We start from the raw sequence: 24,620 nt of genomic DNA, 5'->3' as shown, positions 1-24,620 counted from the left end.
TATCTTCTTGTTAAACCCTACCTGAGGTTTTTAGACGTGTTTATATTTAGTAATAATAATAATACCACATTGAACTTGTTGCTCCGCATTTCATTCATCATAGTGAAAATCATCTTATATCCGAAGTGTGAAAACTTAAATCCTAAACATTCGGGATGACTAAATATTACAATATTAGTGGTTTGGTTTAAAAAGGAGTTTCAGTTATTAATTATAGTGATTTATTATAATTGAATGCAATTATTTTGACATGAAAAACATTCACAGAGGCACAAAATGAGTTGTATTTCTAGTCAGTGGTGATGCTGTGATGTGATGTGTGTACAAGCTCAGGGACAGTATACGTGTGTAAATAAGGTGGCAGTGAGTAAAAAGAAATATTTACAGTACACGGTGTCAATATTGTAAAGTGGACATCATCTTATCATTCTACCATTTAAGTGGAAACCACAATGTGGCCAGTGATATGAATAGTGTGTGTGTGTGTGTGTGTGTGTGTGTGTGTGTGTGCGCGGAGACTCACAAGAGCAGCAGAGACCCTGCTTGCCGAGGCCAATGAGCATGTTGAGACAAAGGTTACAGTAGGCCGGCTTGTTGAAGTGCTTCAGCCTCCACACGTGCTGCCCGTCATCTTTCACGTTCTGCACGCAGTAAAAAAAAAAAAAAAAAAAAAAAAAGCAGAAAAACAGCGAGCCAATAATGGACCGTGCTGTGGCGTATTTGTTTAAGATGCTGCGCCTTATCAGTTTGTTTGCCGATATGCAAGCTGTCTAAATGCAATTAGGGGCACCTTTACAGAAAACTCACTGAATATTGTGAATATCGTCAATGTTTTATTACCCTGTATCCAGGAAAAAAAGAATTAAATATACATATGTAGTGAGCTACTAAACATGTTTCATTGATACTGCTGGCAAATGTGTATAAATGTGTATATTTTTTCTAATAAATACCATAAATGCTGACGTTGTAATGACTTTTCAAATCATGTTAATGCATAAGAAGTACAGTATATACCAGGGGTGGGCAAACTTTTTGATATAACAAAATTTCCGGGGGGGCAGACTATATATTTTACACGTAACAGTCCACCTGGTATTATTGTATCTGTAAAATTGTCATGCAATCTGCTATTATTATTTATTATTTTATATTTATATTTAAATATTTTAAAAATAATAAAATATTATAATAATTACAATAAAATTAAAATAATAATTATTATATTATTATTATGTAAAATATGCAAATATAACAATATTATTATATATAATTAATATAATAATTAGACTATATATTTTACACGTAACAGTCCACCTGGTATTATTGTATCTGTAAAATTGTCATGCAATCTGCTCTTATTATTTATTATTTTATATTTATATTTAAATATTTTAAAAATAATAAAATATTATAATAATTAAAATAAAATTAAAATAATAATAATTATATTATTATTATGTAAAATATGCAAATATAACAATATTATTATATATAATTAATATAATAATTAGCATTAATATAATAAATATAATCATCATAATAGTTATAATAATAATATACGAATTATTATTTTAATTTTTATTATTATTATGTGCTTGTGTCCCTTTTTTCAGGAGCACTTTGTAAACAACAGACCATGTCAAACAACGAAATTGATACAACCATCAAAAGGTTGGCTCAGGCCATGATGCCAGGTTGTATGTTGAGTTTAAATGAAATACTTTGGAAAGATTGGGCGGGCCGTATTCAAACACTTGGCGGGCCGGATGTGGCCCCCGGGCCGTAGTTTGCCCACCCCTGGTATATACGGTAAGCTGCTCACAAATAAACAACTACATGCAGACTCATGAACAAAAACAAAAAGTGGTAGATTGCCACTGAAGTTGGTTAAATGCTTCCACCTAGTGGACACAGTATGAACTACACATAGCAGCTCCACTCCAAGAGCATACACTGGACTAAAAAAAAAAAAAAAAAAAAAAAAGCTACCTGTCCACAAATTGAGAAGGAAAGTAGAGCGATGAATCGGTACAAGCCTTTGTGCACTCACCGTCTCCAGACCCAACAGAACCAGTAGTGGGATGGTGGTCATGCCGCCTTGGATCCACTCCTCCAGGGAGACCGTGCCATCGTGGTCGTAGTCGATTTCCTGCATCATTTCCTGCAGGATCTAGCAAGACAAAGAAGAAGGTATGAGAAACATGCACCTGGTCATCTGAACTTTTGATGTCCCCTGGCTCAAATCAGAATCAGAATCAGAATCAGAAAAGGTTTATTGCCATGTATGATCAAACACATACTAGGAATTTGTTTTGGTATAGTAGGTGTAGACACATCTATTAAAAAAGAATGAAAAATACAAAATATGATAAATACAAAATATACAGAATAACAGTATAAATATATGTACACAGTCTGTTCATTTGGAAAAATTAAACGGCATTTTAACATTTTTGAAAATGTGTGTAATAATTTTTTTTTTAATTAATAACAACTAAACAGCTTGAGCATGTCAATAAAATAAAATAAAATAAAATAAAATAAAATAAAATAAAATAAAATAAAATAAAATAAAATAAAATAAAATAAAATAAAATAAAATAAAATAAATTAAAATAAAATAAAATAAAATAAAATAAAATTAAATTAAACATTTTAATTTAAAAAGCTGCAAGTTTGTATAGGACATGTATTATTGGTCACTGTATGAAAATTTCTATTTAGTTTTACTAAATATAAGTGAATTGTTTTATTTAAAAAAAGAATAGTTTTGCATAATTTTGCACAATTCAAATAAAACAGGGACCAAATGTCCTTGTTTTATTTTGATTTTAATTAAATGCAATGAAATGCATATATCCTTTCAAAATTAAAACCATTTGAATAACAGGTGAGTTGGTATAGTGAGGCCTTTGGTCCCTGTTTTTTTTTTTTTTATCAAAAATAATACACATGCACATTTAAAAAAAAAAATCAAATAATAGTTGTGTGTTTGTATAGAAAGGAATTCGTTTTATGATCATTTTAGCTAAATTAAACCAAAAAATATATGTAATTATTACAAATCTTATATTAGTTGAGGTATTGTATAGACACAAAGGAGTTTGTGTCGTGTTTTATTGTAATTTAAATAAAATTCCACTAAATACACTTTTTAAAAAAAAAAGAAATAACATTGTATTATTATTTACACCAGTAAACTAGGGTGTGAGGTTTGGGTTCTTACGGGTTTGAGCTCGGTCACGTCCCATTCCAGGTACTCGGCCACGTGCATCATTTGGGAGATGATGTGCTCCAGCTCCTGCAGTCATCACAAAAAGGTTTTACATTCAGAATGCATTTATAAAAGCTGTTTAAGCTGTTTTAAAAAGCTTTTACATGTCAGGTCAGTTTCATTTGACCTTGTGTTTGACCTAGTGTAGAATAGACATGTTCGGTGTTTCAGTATTTTTTCAACTTCCTGTTCTGCTGTGTCAATGTTTTCTAGCTTCATCCTAAAATGTCACCCCAAAGCGATAAATAACCGTGTGAGTAGTGTATATAACAGGGGTGGGCAAACTTTTGGACTCGTGGGCCGCATTGAGTTAACAAAACTGTGCGGGGGGGCCAGAATATATTTTTTATAACACACACACTATTTTACGCTTATAATTATAACAGTCCACCTTTAATTATTTGTCTAATTTTATTTATTTATTATGTATTATAATGATTAATTATATTATATATATTAATTGTATTATTATATATATTATATTTAATATATTATATTATATTTTATATATTTATTATTAATTTATTTAATTTATTTATTTGTATATATGTATATTTGTATATATATTTGTATTTGCTTATAATTCTAACAGTCCACCTTGAATTATTTGTCTAATTTTATTTATTATATTATATATTATATTTAATCTACATATTATATATATAATTTATTATATATATATATTATAATTATATTATTAATTGCATTATATATCAATTATATTATATTTTTATATATTTATTATTTATTTTATTTATTTACTTATTTGTATAATTTTATCTGTAAACGTGTCAGATTATTAGCTATACGTTTTAAATATGTTCCATATATCCCTTTTTTTCCAGAGCATTTTAAACATCAGACCACATCAAACTACAAACTTTAATTTTACATTTTTATTATTATTTTTTGTATTTTATTTTTATTATTATTATTTTTTTACTGAATAAGACATCCGACATGCAAGTCATGTTGCCAGCATGTACGTATGTTAAAAGTTAGAAAGCAACTGGCGGGGGCGGATTCAAACGCTTTAAACACCAGACCACATCAAACAACAAACTTGAATTTTACATTTAAAAAAAATATTAATTAATTATTTTTATTATTATTTCTTTTTTTGACTGAATAAGACATCCAACTTGCAAGTCATGTATGTTAAAAGTTAGAAAGCAACTGGCGGGCCGGATGCAAACGCTTAGCGGGCCGCATGTGGCCCCCGGGCCGTAGTTTGCCCACCCCTGGTATATAAAGACACATTTATTATTTTTTTTTTTTACTGAATAAGACATCCGACATGCAAGTCATGTTGCCAGCATGTACGTATGTTAAAAGTTAGAAAGCAACTGGCGGGCCGGATGCAAACGCTTAGCGGGCCGCATGTGGCCCCCGGGCCGTAGTTTGCCCACCCCTGGTATATAAAGACACACACATACGCTCTAATAATACATATAAAGACAGTACTTATCTTGCAGTGCACTGCGGCCTTACAAGCTGATGTCGCTAAATGTGAGGGGACGATAATAACAGGCTGGGAACCTCACAGGAGGAGGAGTGGGAGGAGCTAAGACGCTGATTTATGTAGGCTTTAATGACAGTGGTTGCCTTTCCATTCTTCCGTGACTACGAAGACGTGACGGCGAGATTCGTAATCACGTTGAAGATTCCTCACACGTTGGAAAAGTACAGTACTATATGCGTACATTTCAACTTCTCCCCCACTCTGATGAGTCTCCCCGCTCCGTGACGTGGGCTAATAATGGGATGCATGCGCCCACCGCGTTTCTTCTGCAAGCGTTCCATTTATCCGCTTCACGAGAGCGCATGTTTGTTCTGTTTCGTAGCGAGCGGCGTCACACATTTGAACCGAGCTGTCTTTCAAAGCATCCGTTTTTAACGATGGAAGGCTATGAAAGTGTGTTGACTAAACGCTAATTTTGCATCATTATTCATGACAGATGAGCAAAAAAAAAAAGATGAAGAAACATGAGACAAATACGTTTAGAAGTAGAAATAAACTTCCTTTGGTGGTTGTTTCGATGTCGCAAACAAGGCGGATCCGTTTGTGAGCGCTTTTAGTCGATACGCACTTTCATGTCAGAGTCACCCAACGTCTCTCCAATAGATTTGACACTTTTTTAAGGGGAACTGCACATACAGTAAACCTTCCTTCTTAGATAATCTTTGTAAATTGTATCTTTGTCATATCCATCCGTCCATCCACGACTTTATTCCCACAATAATAATAATAATAATTCCCAATCCTTATGTGAAACACTGTGTTCGTGTTTCACATAAGGATTGGGAATGAAAATTCCAAAAATGTTACGAACACACGAACACAGTGTTTCACATAAGGATTGGGAATGAAAATTCCAAAAATGTTACGAGAAACAAACAAGTTGTCATTTTTTGAAAATTAGATTGGGGAAAGGGATTATTATTATTTCTTTCCTTTTTCTGTGCATTATAACACAAGAAAAATTGTTAATATGAGCAAGCTAACAATGCACATCTTTGGGGCACACTTATTTCGACGATGAAGCTATGAACTATGAACTCTAACAACGTTGCATGGTTTGATATCCATGCTGTGATCATGCATTAACACGTACACCGATGATAACATGTAATAGTTGCAATATCTTGCCATATTTTCATGATTTAAAAACATGACTGAAAATTCTTTCCTCGTGCATCACAATGCGCATGAAGCTTATTCAAGTTCCGTCAACAACAGCAGCATAGACACAACAACGACACTTACGATGTCCGCTCATTGGGATGGCCGTGTCTTCCAGCACAGGACGTGTGTTCCAGTGCTCAGGTAAAAAAAATGCCGATGGCAAACTAGCATCTTGTTGAGTCCGAGTAGCGATATTGAAAGCTGTGAATGACGCTGACATGAACAGCTAGCAAGTTTTTCATGTTAGCTACTACAGTAAACCTCGGATATATCGGACTCGGATATATCGGAAATTCGCTCACAACGGACAGATAAAAAAGAAGCGATTTTTCTGTAATGCATTTCCAATAAAATTCATTGCATATATCGGATTGATGGCCAGCCAATCCCAGGGCACATATCGACAAACAACCATTCACACTCACATTTTTAAGGATTTTAAGAATTATTTCACATTTTCATTCATTCATTTTCTACCGCTTTTTCCTCACGAGGGTCGCGGGGGGTGCTGGAGCCTATCCCAGCTGTCTTCAGGCGTGAGGCGGGGTACACTCTGGACTGGTCGCCAGCCAATCACAGGGCACATATAGACAAACAACCATTCACACTCACATTTTTAAGGAGTTTAAGAATTATTTCACATTTTAATTCATTTATTTAATTGTAATAATTATTTTAATAATATTTGAGTGATATTACAGTAAACCTCGGATATATCGGACTCGGATATATCGGAAATTCGCTCACAACGGACAGATAAAAAAAGAAGCGATTTTTCTGTAATGCATTTCCAATAAAAATTCATTGCATATATCAGATTTTTTATAACGGATTTCGCCTATTTCGGACAAAATCTCCAGTCCCGTTCCAATGCATTTCCATGAAATTTCCCTGGCATACGTATATCGGATGGCCGCATCGTTATGCTAATCTTGTTGATGTCACTGGCTATTGTCTTTCTCCTGGCTCCAGATTTAGGACAAATATAAAAGTGAGTGACGTCAATAATACTAGCACAGCAGTGAATGAGATCTTAACGTCACTATTGGAAATAACGTAGGCCTGACGGGCGTAACAGGGCCTAGCTTAATTAACAATTTGTTATGCTCAGAGTCCAATAAAGTTCAATTCTCATTACCTTACGTCTCTTTTCATTGCCCAGTCCAGGTACATTGGAAACATAGTCAAGGAAGTGCCTTTTTATAACGGATAAAATCCCATTTACGCATATACCGGATATAAATCCCATATATGCGTAAAACGGACATTTTCCGGTATACGCATATAACGGATTTCGCTTATATCAGACAAAACCAGTGGGAACAATTGAATCCGATATATCCGAGGTTTACTGTATTTTTAAATTTTGTCCATCATTTACAATCCTTATATGAAACATGAACACATTTTTCTTCCCTTTTCTGCGCATTGCAACACAAGAACACAAGTTAATGTGAGCCGACTAACAATGGACGTCATGGGAAATACCTATTTTGACGCTAAAGCCCTCCCAAAATAATCCTCGATGTCCATTTACATAACAGACTTCTAGATTAACCAAGATGCATATATAGATATTATTATTGTACAGTAAACCTCGGATATATCGGATTCAATTGTTCCCACTGGTTTTGTCCGATATAAGCGAAATCCGTTATATGCGTATACCGGAAAATGTCCGTTTTACGCATATATGGGATTTATATCCGGTATATGCGTAAATGGGATTTTATCCGTTATAAAAAGGCACTTCCTTGACTATGTTTCCAATGTACCTGGACGCGCAGGCAACGCTGCAAACGCTGCAAATGACGTCGTATAGCGGCCTGTCACGATTCGGCGAATCGGAGCGCCACGATGCGGCCATCCGATATATGCCAGGGAAATTTCATGGAAATGCATTGGAACGGGACTGGAGATTTTGTCCGAAATAGGCGAAATCCGTTATAAAAAATCCGATATATGCAATGAATTTTTATTGGAAATGTATTACAGAATGGGCGGCACGGTGGTCTAGTGGTTAGCGCACAGACCTCACAGCTAGGAGACCGGGGTTCAATTCCACCCTCGGGCATCTCTGTGTGGAGTTTGCATGTTCTCCCCGTGCATGTGTGGGTTTTCTCCGGGTACTCCGGTTTCCTCCCACATTCCAAAAACATGCTAGGTTAATTAGCCACTCCAAATTGTCCATAGGTATGAATGTGAGTGTGAATGGTTGTTTGTCTATATGTGCCCTGTGATTGGCTGGCCACCAGTCCAGGGTGTACCCCGCCTCTCGCCCCAAGACAGCTGGGATAGGCTCCAGCACCCCCCATGACCCTTGTGAGGAAAAGCGGTAGAAAATCAATGAATGAGTTCTCCTCCTAGTTTGTGTGGAAGTGGTAACTTTTTGGCTTCTTATTTTGTCTTTCCCCACCCTCGGCCATCTCTGTGTGGAGTTTGCATGTTCTCCCCGTGCATGCGTGGGTTCTCTCCGGGTACTCCGGTTTCCTCCCACATTCCAAAAACATGCTAGGTTAATTAGCCACTCCAAATTGTCCATAGGTATGAATGTGAGTGTGAATGGTTGTTTGTCTATATGTGCCCTGTGATTGGCTGGCCACCAGTCTAGGGTGTACCCCGCCTTACGCCCGAAGACAGCTGGGATAGGCTCCAGCACCCCCCGCGACCCTCGTGAGGAAAAAGCGGTAGAAAATGAATGAATGAATGTATTACAGAAAAATTGGTTCTTTTTTTAGATTGGGGAAAGGGATTATTATTATTATTATTGTGGGAATAAAGTCGTGGATGGACGGATGGATATGACAAAGATACAATTTACAAAGATTATCTAAGAAGGAAGTTGAGATTTTCGGAAAATAAACAACAGTAAAATGTAAACAGTAAAATGGGGAGTTGAAGAGTGAAGTTGATCTTATTAATATGGGAATAAATATTACGGATGATAAGTAATACATGTGGGAATAAATATATAATAATGAAAAAAAAATGTACAAAAAATTAAATAAATAGTTGAAAAAAAACAGCTGTAATTTACAACAATATAGTCCAAATATTAACAACAACATGAAAAACGAGAATAAATAAAAATAATGTAATTTTAGTAGCAGAGTGTTGAAATATTAAATAACAAAACTGCTTTTTTAAGTCATATCCAGAGAAACAAAACAAAAAAAAAAACAAGATAAAGTTGTCATTTTTAGAAAATTATAGTGGAGAAAAAGTTATACTATGGGAATAAAGTCAAAATATTACCCCCAAAAGTTTATATTTGGACAATTTAAAAAGACAACAAGCATAAATGTGGCATAAAAAATAGCAGAGAGTAAAGTTGATATGAATAATACACTTTTGGACACCACACATTTAAGATATCACTTCCTATTAACAGCATTACTTCCAAAAAAGAAAAGAAAAACTATAAATAAATAGATGTACCGTACCGAGCTGTCCAAAGAGCCGTTCCCATCAGTGTCATAGAGACGAAACATGACTGTGTAGACAAGAAATAGAAAAAGGACAAACATTAACCTCGAGAGAAACATCATGTGATTCCACTGGCAACCTTGAAAAGTTGCATAACATTAATCCATTCAGCCGACAAGCTTCAAAATGTGTTTTTTTTTTTTTTGTGTGAGCCAACCACGCACGTACGGATCACCATGGAGACTAAAAAATCACAAGGTCGCTGTGGTCGTCCCGGGAAGAGAACAACGACGAGGACATCACGAGGACATGACGTCACAAAGAGCGTCAAACAGAAAGAAAACAATTATTCAACGACACGTATTAAATTCATATGGAGAGGTTTCATTTGGGTGCCAAAATTCAACACATATAATATCACTTAAATATTATTAAAATAATTATTACAATTAAATAAATTAATTAAAATGTGAAATAATTCTTAAAATCCTTAAAAATGTGAGTGTGAATGGTTGTTTGTCTATATGTGCCAAAATTCAACACATATAATATCACTCAAATATTATTAAAATAATTATTACAATTAAATAAATGAATGAAAATGTGAAATAATTCTTAAAATCCTAAAAAATGTGAGTGTGAATGGTTGTTTGTCTATATGTGCCAAAATTCAACACATATAATATCACTCAAATATTATTAAAATAATTATTACAATTAAATAAATTAATTAAAATGTGAAATAATTCTTAAAATCCTAAAAAATGTGAGTGTGAATGGTTGTTTGTCTATATGTGCCAAAATTCAACACATATAATATCACTCAAATATTATTAAAATAATTATTACAATTAAATAAATTAATTAAAATGTGAAATAATTCTTAAAATCCTAAAAAATGTGAGTGTGAATGGTTGTTTGTCTATATGTGCCAAAATTCAACACATATAATATTACTCAAATATTATTAAAATAATTAGTACAATTAAATAAATGAATGAAAATGTGAAATAATTCTTAAAATCCTAAAAAATGTGAGTGTGAATGGTTGTTTGTCTATATGTGCCAAAATTCAACACATATAATATCACTCAAATATTATTAAAATAATTATGACAATTAAATAAATGAATGAAAATGTGAAATAATTCTTAAAATCCTAAAAAATGTGAGTGTGAATGGTTGTTTGTCTATATGTGCCAAAATTCAACACATATAATATCACTCAAATATTATTAAAATAATTATTACAATTAAATAAATGAATGAAAATGTGAAATAATTCTTAAAATCCTTAAAAATGTGAGTGTGAATGGTTGTTTGTCTATATGTGCCAAAATTCAACACATATAATATCACTCAAATATTATTAAAATAATTATTACAATTAAATAAATTAATTAAAATGTGAAATAATTCTTAAAATCCTAAAAAATGTGAGTGTGAATGGTTGTTTGTCTATATGTGCCAAAATTCAACACATATAATATTACTCAAATATTATTAAAATAATTAGTACAATTAAATAAATGAATTGAAATGTGAAACAATTCTTAAAATCCTAAAAAATGTGAGTGTGAATGGTTGTTTGTCTATATGTGCCAAAATTCAACACATATAATATCACTCAAATATTATTAAAATAATTATTACAATTAAATAAATGAATGAAAATGTGAAATAATTCTTAAAATCCTTAAAAATGTGAGTGTGAATGGTTGTTTGTCTATATGTGCCAAAATTCAACACATATAATATCACTCAAATACTATTAAAATAATTATTACAATTAAATAAATGAATGAAAATGTGAAATAATTCTTAAAATCCTTAAAAATGTGAGTGTGAATGGTTGTTTGTCTATATGTGCCAAAATTCAACACATATAATACCACTCAAATATTATTAAAATAATTATTACAATTAAATAAATGAATGAAAATGTGAAATAATTCTTAAAATCCTTAAAAATGTGAGTGTGAATGGTTGTTTGTCTATATGTGCCAAAATTCAACACATATAATATCACTCAAATATTATTAAAATAATTATTACAATTAAATAAATGAATGAAAATGTGAAATCATTCTTAAAATCCTTAAAAATGTGAGTGTGAATGGTTGTTTGTCTATATGTGCCCTGGGATTGGCTGGCCAACAGTCCAGGGTGTACCCCACCTCTCGCCCCAAGAAGACAGCTGGGATAGGCTCCAGCACCATGAATGAATGAATGGTTGAATTGAGTTCATTCAGATTTGATTTAATTAAGAAATGAGCAAATGAATGAATGACTTCAGATTTTAAATTTCAATTATTTTGTTCTGAATAGTGGGAAAACGGTTTTCCGTACGGCAATACTTCCTCTGAGGGCCACGATGAATACATACATACATAATACAGTAAATGACCAGCTTTCTTCACTACAATGTACTAATTGTGTCTTGATTGCTAATTCCTTTATCTTGTCAGATATTCAATTTCATTGTTATGAAACTATTTAAAAAATGACTACTTTGCTCATTTAGTTAATATATTTATATTTAATGCAGACTTTGTAAATGGCCAGCAAAAAAAACAGGTCAATGATACAATCCAAAAAGTACTGAAGTTGTCAGAGCGGCCAGCAGAGGGAGCCCTCCACCCGAAAAAACACTGGTGACTTCCTGCCTTCCTTCACTTCATGAATGATGAATTATTTAGTCACTCAAATGATTTATCAAAGGCAGGTGTACAATAAACTCTGTAAATAAATGGTGTGAAAGTGCGGTTAAGATTTGTCATATCATATATATATCCTATACCTGTATATGATATGTATATGATATGTATATGATATGTATATGATATGATACAATATGATGAGGTGAATGGAGGACACTCACACTCCAGCTTGTCCTCGGGCCGTCCTCCTTCCAGGAGGGACAGGTAGCACACGATGTCTTTGAGCTGCACCGTGCTCTCGAACCTGGGGAGGGCACTCATCTTCAGAGGGGTGGAGTTGCTTTTCATCAGCTTGAGCCCTGCATGGGGGGCGAGGGGGGGGGGGGGGGGGGGGGGGTGGCACCCGAGGGGAACAAAGGTCAAAGCCGTGTCCGGAAGGTCTGTCATCTGTCACTGGGAGGCTTGACAACAGGGATGGATCAATAGCGGGAGGGGCAGGCTCTTTACAATTAAAAGGTCAATTTGCCTTTGTCTCCGGCTTGTTGGTGGGAATGTTACAGTAAACCTCGGATATATCGGACTCGGATATATCGGAAATTCGCTCACAACGGACAGATAAAAAAGAAGCGATTTTTCTGTAATGCATTTCCAATAAAAATTCATTGCATATATCGGATTTTTTATAACGGATTTCGCCTATTTCGGACAAAATCTCCAGTCCCGTTCCAATGCATTTCCATGAAATTTCCCTGGCATATATCGGATGGCCGCATCGTGGCGCTCCGATTCGCCGAATCGTGACAGGCCGCTATACGACGTCATTTGCAGCGTTTGCAGCGTTGCCTGCGCGTCCAGGTACATTGGAAACATAGTCAAGGAAGTGCCTTTTTATAACGGATAAAATCCCATTTACGCATATACCGGATATAAATCCCATATATGCGTAAAACGGACATTTTCCGGTATACGCATATAACGGATTTCGCTTATATCGGACAAAACCAGTGGGAACAATTGAATCCGATATATCCGAGGTTATTCAATGTCTTATATGTTTTCAATTCATGCAAAAACATATTCAAACAAAACCAACAACTCATGTCTTAATGTCAAATGAAATATCAGATTTTGTGGTATTTTTCTTTTACATTTACAGCCATTTTAATGCATGAATTATTTATATGCATGTACTCATTATTATATTCCTCTTTTCCTCAACAAAAATGCAGCAAGAAATTCCCTTAAAATGTACTTTGGACATGGAATTATATCTATTCATGTTTCAGCAGGTGACACGCCATATTAAACAATAAAAATGTGACTTAAATAAAAGTAGAAAATAAATAAATCAAATAAGTAAATACTTCAATACACATGTAAATAGTAACAAAATACAAATAAATATTAAAATAATCACAAAACCGAAAAATGAAGAAGACCTATTTAAAAATGTAATAAAATATATTTCAAAACATTCATTCATTCATTCATTTTCTACCGCTTTTTCCTCACAAGGTTCGCAGATGTGCTGGAGCCTATCCCAGCTGTCTTGGGGCGAGAGGCGGGGTACACCCTGGACTGGTGGCCAGCCAATCACAGGGCACATATAGACAAACAACCATTCACACTCACATTCATACCTATGGACAATTTGGAGTGGCTAATTAACCTAGCATGTTTTTGGAATGTGGGAGGAAACCGGAGTACCCGGAGAAAACCCACGCATGCACGGGGAGAACATGCAAACTCCACACAGAGATGGCCGAGGGTGGGGAAAGACAAAATAAGAAGCCAAAAAGTTACCACTTCCACACAAACTAGGAGGAGAACTCATTCATTTATTTTCTACTGATTTTCCTCACAAGGGTCATGGGGGTGCTGGAGCCTATCCCAGCTGTCTTGGGGCGAGAGGCGGGGTACACCCTGGACTGGTCGCCAGCCAATCACAGGGCACATATAGACAAACAACCATTCACACTCACATTCATACCTATGGACAATTTGGAGTGGCTAATTAACCTAGCATGTTTTTGGAATGTGGGAGGAAACCGGAGTACCCGGAGAAAACCCACGCATGCACGGGGAGAACATGCAAACTCCACACAGAGATGGCCGAGGGTGGAATTGAACCCTGGTCTCCTAGCTGTGCTCCAAGCACTTGACCGCCGTGCCGCCTATTTCAAAACAAATATATCAAATAAATACTACAAATGACTGCATGAAACTGAATGAAACAAACACAAATAAAAATGACTTTAAAAGGTTGTAGAGATAATAAAAATAAATCAATCGCATTAATAAAATAATATTCAATAAAAATACACATTTAAATGACTTAGTTAAAAATGTTACAGTAATAATTAATTGACTCAATAACAGTAGGTCTTAATGACCAGTGGAATATGTGGATCCCAGTTGGGGACCATTTGAGAGCCCCTGTTTTAGAAGAACTCAGCCAAGAAGCTCTAAAGATGGTGAAGTAGCTGCCGTAGCCGCAAGCGTGCTAATGTAAACATGCTAGGCTAAACACTGGTCTATGTTTTGTGTATCTATGGTGCATTCAAGTCATAAATTTGCCACTTGGGAACCCATAAAAGTGTTGTCGTCAAATGTTACCATAAGACACGGCTGACGGCCGCTATAAGCAAGGACTTGTGTTGTTTACGAATAGTTCATATACATACCGTATTTATGCTAAGCTTCAAACATGTGACTCTGTGGCATCTGATAATATTTCAGCAAAGGGAAAAAAAAAAAAACGTTACCTGTCAATTTCGGCTAACGTTTAAATAATAAATGTGTATTTGTCCAATTATTTTGTACAATATCATCGATTTGGGGGCGGCACGGTGGTCGAGTGGTTAGCGCGCAGACCTCACAGCTAGGAGACCAGGGTTCGAATGTGAGTGTGAATGGTTGTTTGTCTATATGTGCCCTGGGATTGGCTGGCCACCAGTCATGAGCGACATAATACTGACTCCCTCACAGCTAGGAGGACCAGGGTTCGATTCCACCCTCGGCCATCTCTGTGTGGAGTTTGCATGTTCTCCCCGTGCATGCGTGGGTTTTCTCCGGGTACTGCGGTTTCCTCCCACATTCCAAAAACATGCTAGGTTAATTAGCCACTCCAAATTGTCCATAGGTATGAATGTGAGTGTGAATGGTTGTTTGTCTATATGTGCCCTGTGATTGGCTGGCCACCAGTCCAGGGTGTACCCCGCCTCTCGCCCCAAGACACCTGGGATAGGCTCCAGCACCCCCATGACCCTTGTGAGGAAAAGCGGTAGAAAATCAATGAATGAGTTCTCCTCCTAGTTTGTGTGGAAGTGGTAACTTTTTGGCTTCTTATTTTGTCTTTCCCCACCCTCGGCCATCTCTGTGTGGAGTTTGCATGTTCTCCCCGTGCATGCGTGGGTTTTCTCCGGGTACTCCGGTTTCCTCACACATTCCAAAAACATGCTAGGTTAATTAGCCACTCCAAATTGTCCATAGGTATGAATGTGAGTGTGAATGGTTGTTTGTCTATATGTGCCCTGTGATTGGCTGGCCACCAGTCCAGGGTGTACCCCGCCTCTCGCCCCAAGACACCTGGGATAGGCTCCAGCACCCCCATGACCCTTGTGAGGAAAAGCGGTAGAAAATAAATGAATGAGTTCTCCTCCTAGTTTGTGTGGAAGTGGTAACTTTTTGGCTTCTTATTTTGTCTTTCCCCACCCTCGGCCATCTCTGTGTGGAGTTTGCATGTTCTCCCCGTGCATGCGTGGGTTTTCTCCGGGTACTCCGGTTTCCTCCCACATTCCAAAAACATGCTAGGTTAATTAGCGACTCCAAATTGTCCATAGGTATGAATGTGAGTGTGAATGGTTGTTTGTCTATATGTGCCCTGTGATTGGCTGGCCACCAGCCTCTCGCCTGAAGACAGCTGGGATAGGCTCCAGCACCTCCGTGACCCTCGTGAGGAAAAAGCGGTAGAAAATGAATGAATGAATATCACTGATTTGTGGTGGCCCGCCACAGATAAATTTGGTGCTTGCTCATAAAGACATTACAATGCACCGTTGGTCTGCCAGAGAATCAGCTTAGCAACTGTGTCGCTACATTTAGCAAGTAATATGAGCCGTTTAAATAGACTTTTTCAAAAAAGCGTCAAGGGACTAATCGAACGAAAAGACTTGAGGCGAGTCTGACATGCTAACGTAGCGCTCTTGTCAATAAGCATCACATGTTGCTGTTGCGTGTTGCATTTAAAAAAAAATACCAGAAAGGAGTGACAGAACACGTTCCATTGGCAGTTCTTATGATTTCCTTACTGACTTGATGCAAATATTTCAATGATGCAAATGTTACTATTAGGTCACCTGCCACCGCCACAAATAGATTATGGTATTGCTACTCATTAGCCTTGCAAAGCAGCTCAGAAGTGAGTGAAGTTGATCACACAATGAGTGTGTGTTCGTGGCAAGTGTTTATTCCACAGACTCACCGGCAACTCTGGGCTTGTCCGAGGACGACGGGCTGGGTTTGGGCTCTTTGTTGCTGAAGGACATGAAGAGGTGTTGGCAGAAGTCTTCAGGCAGTTGACTTTCCAGGAAGGTCTGCATGAAGACCTTGAATCCCTCAAAGTCAATCTCCTGCAGACACACACAAACAACACTTGCGGTATTTAATGAGGAGGAAGAAAGTGTTGTTTGTTCTTTGGAGTTAAATATTTGATGGCTTCACATTTTGGCATCAAGAGTGGGAGGCATGGATCTATTTCTGAGTATTCTTCGTTTGCTTAAAAGCTTCTTGAATTAGAAAGCATTTTCATAGAAATGCACAAACACCGGCTGCACGGTGGCTGAGTGGTTAGCACACAGGCCTCACAGCGAGGAGACCCGAGTTCAATTCTACCTTCTGCCATCTCTGTGTGGAGTTTGCATGTTCTCCTCGTGCATGCGTGGGTTTTCTCCGGGTACTCCGGTTTCCTCCCACATTCCAAAAACATGCTAGGTTAATTAGCCACTCCAAATTGTCCATAGGTATGAATGTGAGTGTGAATGGTTGTTTGTCTATATGTGCCCTGTGATTGGCTGGCCACCAGTCCAGAGTGTACCCCGCCTCTCGCCCCAGGACAGCTGGGATAGGCTCCAGCACCCCCATGACCCTTGTGAGGAAAAGCGGTAGAAAATCAATGAATGAATGAATGAGTTCTCCTCCTAGTTTGTGTGGAAGTGGTAACTTTTTGGCTTCTTATTTTGTCTTTCCCCACCCTCGGCCATCTCTGTGTGGAGTTTGCATGTTCTCCCCGTGCATGCGTGGGTTTTCTCCGGGTACTCTGGTTTCCTCCCACATTCCAAAAACATGCTAGCTTAATTAGCCACTCCAAATTGTCCATAGGTAATTGGCTGGCCACCAGTCCAGGGTGTGCCCCGCCTCTCGCCCCAAGACAGCTGGGATTGGCTCCAGCACCCCCATGACCCTTGTGAGGAAAAGCGGTAGAAAATCAATGAATGAGTTCTCCTCCTAGTTTGTGTGGAAGTGGTAACTTTTTGGCTTCTTATTTTGTCTTTCCCCACCCTCGGCCATCTCTGTGTGGAGTTTGCATGTTCTCCCCGTGCATGCGTGGGTTTTCTCCGGGTACTCCGGTTTCCTCCCACATTCCAAAAACATGCTAGGTTAATTAGCCACTCCAAATTGTCCATAGGTATGAATGTGAGTGTGAATGGTTGTTTGTCTATATGTGCCCTGTGATTGGCTGGCGACCAGTCCAGGGTGTACCCCGCCTCTCGCCCCAAGACAGCTGGGATAGGCTCCAGCACCCCCCATGACCCTTGTGAGGAAAAGCGGTAGAAAATAAATGAATGAGTTCTCCTCCTAGTTTGTGTGGAAGTGGTAACTTTTTGGCTTCTTATTTTGTCTTTCCCCACCCTCGGCCATCTCTGTGTGGAGTTTGCATGTTCTCCCCGTGCATGCGTGGGTTTTCTCCGGGTACTCCGGTTTCCTCCCTCATTCCAAAAACATGCTAGCTTAATTAGCCACTCCAAATTGTCCATAGGTATGAATGTGAGTGTGAATGGTTGTTTGTCTATATGTGCAATGGGATTGGCTGGCCGCCTCTCGCCCCAAGACAGCTGGGATAGGCTCCAGCACGCCAATGACCCTCGTGAGGATATGCAGTAGAAAATGAATGAATGAATGAATAAATGCACAAACACGAGGACAGAAAAAGGAGGAAGTGACTCCTACCTGGCTGAGAATCTCCTGTTTCTGTTGCAGATAGAGAAGAATTAAAGATGCATGGATCAGTACAAGTCACTTTCATAACGATTCAACACAAATTTCCACTGTAGTTGAATTCTACAGCAATACTATGGAGTTGGCATCCAAGCACCCCAGAGCGGTGGGGGAAGTTTCTCCAGAGACGCAACCACAGTGACTTCCTGTCTGGTGCTTTTATTTTCTGTGGTGTACTTCCTGCCGAGTGTACTCTGAGGCTACATCACCTCAGTGGATCGCTGCAGGGCTGCTGGCGATTGCAATTAGTTGGGTTGATAAGCCCAGCGTGCCATGGCCGGCGGTGGTTTATTGCCTTCTCCTCACCTATGCTGTCACCTAAACTGCTTCCTTACCTGCTGCGTGTGTTCAAGATTTCCCGTTGTGTTTTTTTTCACAGAGCTTTTCCCTCTGTTGCTTTTGTTATCTGCTTAATAAAAGGCCTTTTAATTGCATTTCGCTTCTGTCGCTGCACAATGGGGGTCCAGCATTCAATAGTCAGATCCTGACACCCTGCATATTCACACTTCAGCATTCACGCCCCCCGCAAATGTGCCGATTACTGGTCAAAAAATGTATTTCCATTCATCACTTTACATGACATGACGGCGGCACGGCGGTTGAGTGGTTAGCGCGCAGACCTCACAGCTAGGAGACCAGGGTTCAATTCCACTCTCGGCCGTCTCTGTTTGCATGTTCTCCCCGTGCATGCGTGGCTTTTCTCCGGGTACTCCGGTTTCCTCTCACATTCCAAAAACATGCTAGGTTAATTAGCCACTCCAAATTGTCCGTAGGTATGAATGTGAGTGTGAATGGTTGTTTGTCTATATGTGCCCTGTGATTGGCCGGCCACCAGTCCAGGGTGTGCCCCGCCTCTCGCCCCAAGACAGCTGGGATAGGCTCCAGCACCCCCATGACCCTTGTGAGGAAAAGCGGTAGAAAATCAATGAATGAGTTCTCCTCCTAGTTTGTGTGGAAGTGGTAACTTTTTGGCTTCTTATTTTGTCTTTCCCCACCCTCGGCCATCTCTGTGTGGAGTTTGCATGTTCTCCCCGTGCATGCGTGGGTTCTCTCCGGGTACTCCGGTTTCCTCCCACATTCCAAAAACATGCTAGGTTAATTAGCGACTCCAAATTGTCCATAGGTATGAATGTGAGTGTGAATGGTTGTTTGTCTATATGTGCCCTGGGATTGGCTGGCCACCAGTCATGAGCGACATGATACTGACTCCCTCACAGCTAGGAGGACCAGGGTTCGATTCCACCCTCGGCCATCTCTGTGTGGAGCTGGCATGCCCCCCGTGCATGTGTGGGTTTTCTCCGGGTACTCCGGTTTCCTCCCACATTCCAAAAACATGCTAGGTTAATTAGCCACTCCAAATTGTCCATAGGTATGAATGTGAGTGTGAATGGTTGTTTGTCTATATGTGCCCTGTGATTGGCTGGCCACCAGTCCAGGGTGTGCCCCGCCTCTCGCCCAAAGACAGCTGGGATAGGCTCCAGCACCCCCCGCGACCCTCGTGAGGAAAAAGCGGTAGAAAATGAATGAATGAATGAATGAATTTTACATGACCATAATACAATGTCACATCAGTGCAAGATGGCGGTTTGCGTTTGCCCTGTTTTCGGAAGATGGTTGGGATGGCTCAAAATGCTCGGTTTCAAAGGGCGTTGCAAAACTGTTCCTTTGTGATGTCACAGATGAGTGGGCTTCCTTAATGGGCGTGGCTGTAGGCGTCATACACTGCCCTCCCCCAAACTCTGCCGCTGTTTATGAGGCGAGCTCAACAGAAGTTTTTTGGAGCAAGAGCGTCACAGCACCGTCACAGCACCAGCGGTGCATCTGACAAAGTGTGTGCGACAAAGAGTGCTCCTGCTCGGGAAGGCTAGGTTCGAGAAGTACAGGTGGTTATTTGTCATAAAATAATAATTGCAGATGCAGCAGTGGCACAAGACAGCGACGGCAGTAGCCCACCACCACAGCTTCAAAGAATTCTAGAGGAAACCCTGACTGTAGTTTCCCAATCGAGGACTGGCTGACCATACCTCTTCAGGATTGTACTTTGCCAGCACGCCATCGCCATGGAACTCCTGCAGCACGTCCTTCAGCTTCTTGGTTGAATCTGATCAACAAATCAAAGACACACAAGCGCGTCATTGAATGCACTACAATGCATGGCTTTGAATGCACCATCAGTACATGTATGATTAAAAGATCATCGCCACTGAACTATCGTCACGACTTGTTTGACCGCCTCTTGTCATCATTCCTGACCGCCATGGCAACGTGATCCATAATGGAGGGGAGTGATTGTGTCACATTGTGCGGGGCTGACTGCAGAGTAGCTTGAAAAACACGCTGCAGATGTTCCTGTTAGCAATGATTGTGTTGCACGTGATGCACACACTCACAAAGTCATTGTTCGGCGATGCTCATTGTCAGGTTGCAGCCAGAATATTCCACAGCCTGAACCTGCTGGAACATCCCACTCCAAATCCTGCATGTCCAGGGTGTGCACTTTTATGTTCTCGCTACACTTTTTCAATTTGTTTTTATTTGTCATTTAGAGCAAAACAATCCTAAAACCTTACTCAGCAAACCTCCGAGCTAAATGGACGGTGTGCAAAATGTCTCGCCTGAAGTCAGCTAGGATAGGCTCCAGCATACCCCCGCAACCTTTGTGAGGATAAGCGGTAGAAAATGAATGAATGAATGAATAATGCAACGACATTGTGCACGAGAAACCAGTCTGTCACGTTCGCAGGAAGGACCAACCATGGAAACTGTAACAGAGGCAAAGAAGGGAACTAAGAGAGACAGTCTATATATCAAGGGTGGGCAAACTACGGCCCGGGGACCACATCCGGCCCGCCAAGTGTTTGAATACGGCCCGCCCAATCTTTCAAAAGTATTAAATTTAAACTCAACATACAACCTGGCATCATGGCCTGAGCCAACCTTTTGATGGTTGTATCAATTTCGTTTTTTGACATGGTCTGTTGTTTACAAAGTGCTCCTGAAAAAAGAGACACAAGCACATAATAATAATAAAAATTAAAATAATAATTATTATATAATTATTAGAACTATTATGATTATTATATTTATTATTCATTCATTTTCTACCGCTTTTTCTTTACGAGGGTCGCGGGGGTGCTGGAGCCTATCCCAGCTGTCTTCGGGCGAGAGGCGGGGTACACCCTGGACTGGTGGCCAGCCAATCACAGGGCACATATAGACAAACAACCATTCACACTCACATTCATACCTATGGACAATTTGGAGTCGCCAATTAACCTAGCATGTTTTTGGAATGTGGGAGGAAACCGGAGTACCCGGAGAAAACCCACGCATGCACGGGGAGAACATGCAAACTCCACACAGAGATGGCCGAGGGTGGAATTGAACCCTGGTCTCCTAGCTGTGAGGTCTGCGCGCTAACCACTAGTCCACCATGCCGCCCCAGTCCAATACCAACCAATACCAATTCCCATCATGTGTCTGGTTAAAAGTGTTGTATTGCATATCATGGCATAAATTGCTACACATGACGTGAATTTATTAATATAAGTAATTATTAGGGCGGCACGGCGGTCTGGTGGTTAGTGCGCAGACCTCACAGCTAGGAGACCAGGGTTCGGTCCCCGCCCTCGGCCATCTCTGTGTGGAGTTTGCATGTTCTCCCCGTGCATGCGTGGGTTTTCTCCGGGTACTCCGGTTTCCTCCCACATTCCACAAACATGCTAGGTTAATTAGCCACTCCAAATTGTCCATAGGTATGAATGTGAGTGTGAATGGTTGTTTGTCTATATGTGCCCTGTGATTGGCTGGCGACCAGTCCAGGGTGTACCCCGCCTCTCGCCCGAAGACAGCTGGGATAGGCTCCAGCACCCCCCGCGACCCTCGTGAGGAAAAGCGGTAGAAAATGAATGAATGAATGAATAAAGTAATTATTAATGTGACTACGACTATGTTTTTCATTTCCGCCTGCCAGTGTTCAACACTAAATGTGTTGCAGGATACACACACACACACATTAACACACATCTCATTGAGCCAGTTGTTTTGCCTTTGTGGCACATAAAACCTGCACGGCTCCCAGAGCACTCCAAAGACGGATGAGAATGTTAAAAATATGAAGCTTAATGTCGTTGTGTGTGTGTGTTTGCATGTTCACTTACAATTTGTGGGTAAATGATTTAAGAACAACACTTTGTGCCAAGGTACGTCGCAATTAAGGAAACTAGCACAAGCATCTAAAACACCCGTGAGGAGCTCCAGGGGATGCTTAGTGCAAATCAATACCGATCTTTGGGATAGCAGATAGCAAATAAAAGCTCTGACGCTGCCAAAGCAAAAAACACGTAAGATCCAAGCCGTATTCTTCCTCCAGCTATTGTTTGGAATGATTGGCCGAAGTTCGTTTCAAAGTACACGACTTCGGTCGGCACATCCTTACATTTTCCATCCCTGCTACATCGAAGGGGAACGTAAACCGGAGGCATCGGTGGCGCAGTGTGCCGAGCAGCCACATGGCGGTCATGATGAATTGCTCACGACTCAAATTGCAGCGTGAACATTAAACCATTAAACGCTTGAGCGTCTGCAGCTCAGATAGAGAATTACCGTCATGCACAGACACTGCAGGAGTACATTGGGAATATATGACAGCAGAATGTGCTGCTTGAAACGACGACCGTCACATGTGCGGTAGAGACCATTTCTATTCGCGGGGTTGTGCAAATAAATGCGATGCAATTGAGACGTCGGTAAAAATGTCTATTTTTGACACGCTAATAAAGCCTGGATTATGCTGCTGCATGTAGGTGCCACACTACACTACCTGCCTCCTCCTTTTCATAGCGTTGCACCACTGTTGTCCAACGTACGGTCTGGGGGCCACTTGCTGCCTGGGGCAGTTTTTTCGTTAGCCTGCGGCGCATTCTAAAAGTATGACTTAAAATGAAAGAAATAACAAAACCAAAATTGGGAAAGTCTACAGTCATTTTAAAAGAAAAAAGTTGTGATAATTACAGAAAAAAAGCATTCATGTCATTTTAGTAGCTTTAAGTTCAAATATTATTGTCACTTTTGAACCAAGAAAAAAGTGAAAATATGAGAATAAAGTCATACAGTAAACCTCGGATATATCGGATTCAATTGTTCACACTGGTTTTGTCCGATATAAGCGAAATCCGTTATATGCGTATACCGGAAAATGTCCGTTTTACGCATATATGGGATTTATATCCGGTATATGCGTAAATGGGATTTTATCCGTTATAAAAAGGCACTTCCTTGACTATGTTTCCAATGTACCTGGACGCGCAGGCAACGCTGCAAACGCTGCAAATGACGTCGTATAGCGGCCTGTCACGATTCGGCGAATCGGAGCGCCACGATGCGGCCATCCGATATATGCGAGGGAAATTTCATGGAAATGCATTGGAACGGGACTGGAGATTTTGTCCGAAATAGGCGAAATCCGTTATAAAAAATCCGATATATGCAATGAATTTTTATTGGAAATGCATTACAGAAAAATCGCTTCTTTTTTATCTGTCCGTTGTGAGCGAATTTCCGATATATCCGAGTCCGATATATCCGAGGTTTACTGTAATTTCAAAAAAAGAAAGTTAGCAATAGTTGGAATGAGGAAAAGGAATTAAAAAAACAGCTGAAATGTTATTTAAAAAATTCAACATTTTAAGGGGGGCGGCACGGTGGTCTAGGGGTTAGCGCACAGACCTCACAGCTAGGAGACCAGGGTTCAATCCCACCCTCGGGCATCTCTGTGTGGAGTTTGCATGTTCTCCCCGTGCATGCGTGGGTTTTCTCCGGGTACTCCGGTTTCCTCCCACATTCCAAAAACATGCTAGGTTAATTAGCCACTCCAAATTGTCCATAGGTATGAATGTGAGTGTGAATGGTTGTTTGTCTATATGTGCCCTGTGATTGGCTGGCCACCAGTCTAGGGTGTACCCCGCCTTACGCCCGAAGACAGCTGGGCGACCCTCGTGAGAAAAAAGTGGTAGAAAATGAATGAATGAATGAACATTTTAAGGGAAAGAAGTCATCATTAAATTTTTTTTCAATTGTAATATTGTGCGAAACAAACAAAACAAAGTTTTGAAGTTTTATTCTCTGCTGAGAAAAAATGTAACCTTGACGGTCCAGATGGCTTCCAACGTCACTGGCATGACAAGGAGATCCCACCTGAGACACCGTAGAGGGGGCTCCATCATGATGTGGGGTGCTTTTTCATTCAGTGGAACGCCGGAGGTTCGTAAAACGGTGGGTGGTTACATGCGGATGT

The 24,620-nt window shown here is 39.4% G+C and overlaps 1 protein-coding gene across 3 annotated transcripts in view; it reads right to left on the bottom strand.

Annotated features, from left to right (window-relative positions):
• dgkb (diacylglycerol kinase, beta) overlaps nt 1–24,620 on the bottom strand; it is a 98,629-nt gene that overhangs the window by 58,231 nt on the left and 15,778 nt on the right. For 2 of the 3 annotated variants that reach the window (XM_058053009.1, XM_058053010.1), the window contains 8 exons: nt 20,350–20,426; nt 18,278–18,298; nt 16,533–16,680; nt 12,271–12,408; nt 9,407–9,456; nt 3,230–3,304; nt 2,054–2,173; nt 524–641 (listed from right to left, as the gene is read on the bottom strand). In XM_058053009.1, the coding sequence (XP_057908992.1) occupies nt 524–641; nt 2,054–2,173; nt 3,230–3,304; nt 9,407–9,456; nt 12,271–12,408; nt 16,533–16,680; nt 18,278–18,298; nt 20,350–20,426 (747 nt within the window). The remainder of the gene's footprint in view (nt 1–523; nt 642–2,053; nt 2,174–3,229; nt 3,305–9,406; nt 9,457–12,270; nt 12,409–16,532; nt 16,681–18,277; nt 18,299–20,349; nt 20,427–24,620) is intronic. The other variant, XM_058053012.1, reaches the window with a different exon arrangement.

Source organism: Doryrhamphus excisus, chromosome 17, assembly GCF_030265055.1.
Source record: "Doryrhamphus excisus isolate RoL2022-K1 chromosome 17, RoL_Dexc_1.0, whole genome shotgun sequence".
NCBI lineage: Eukaryota > Metazoa > Chordata > Actinopteri > Syngnathiformes > Syngnathidae > Doryrhamphus > Doryrhamphus excisus.
The sequence above is the reverse complement of the archived record's forward strand: the minus strand, read 5'-3'. Positions and strand labels throughout refer to the sequence as shown.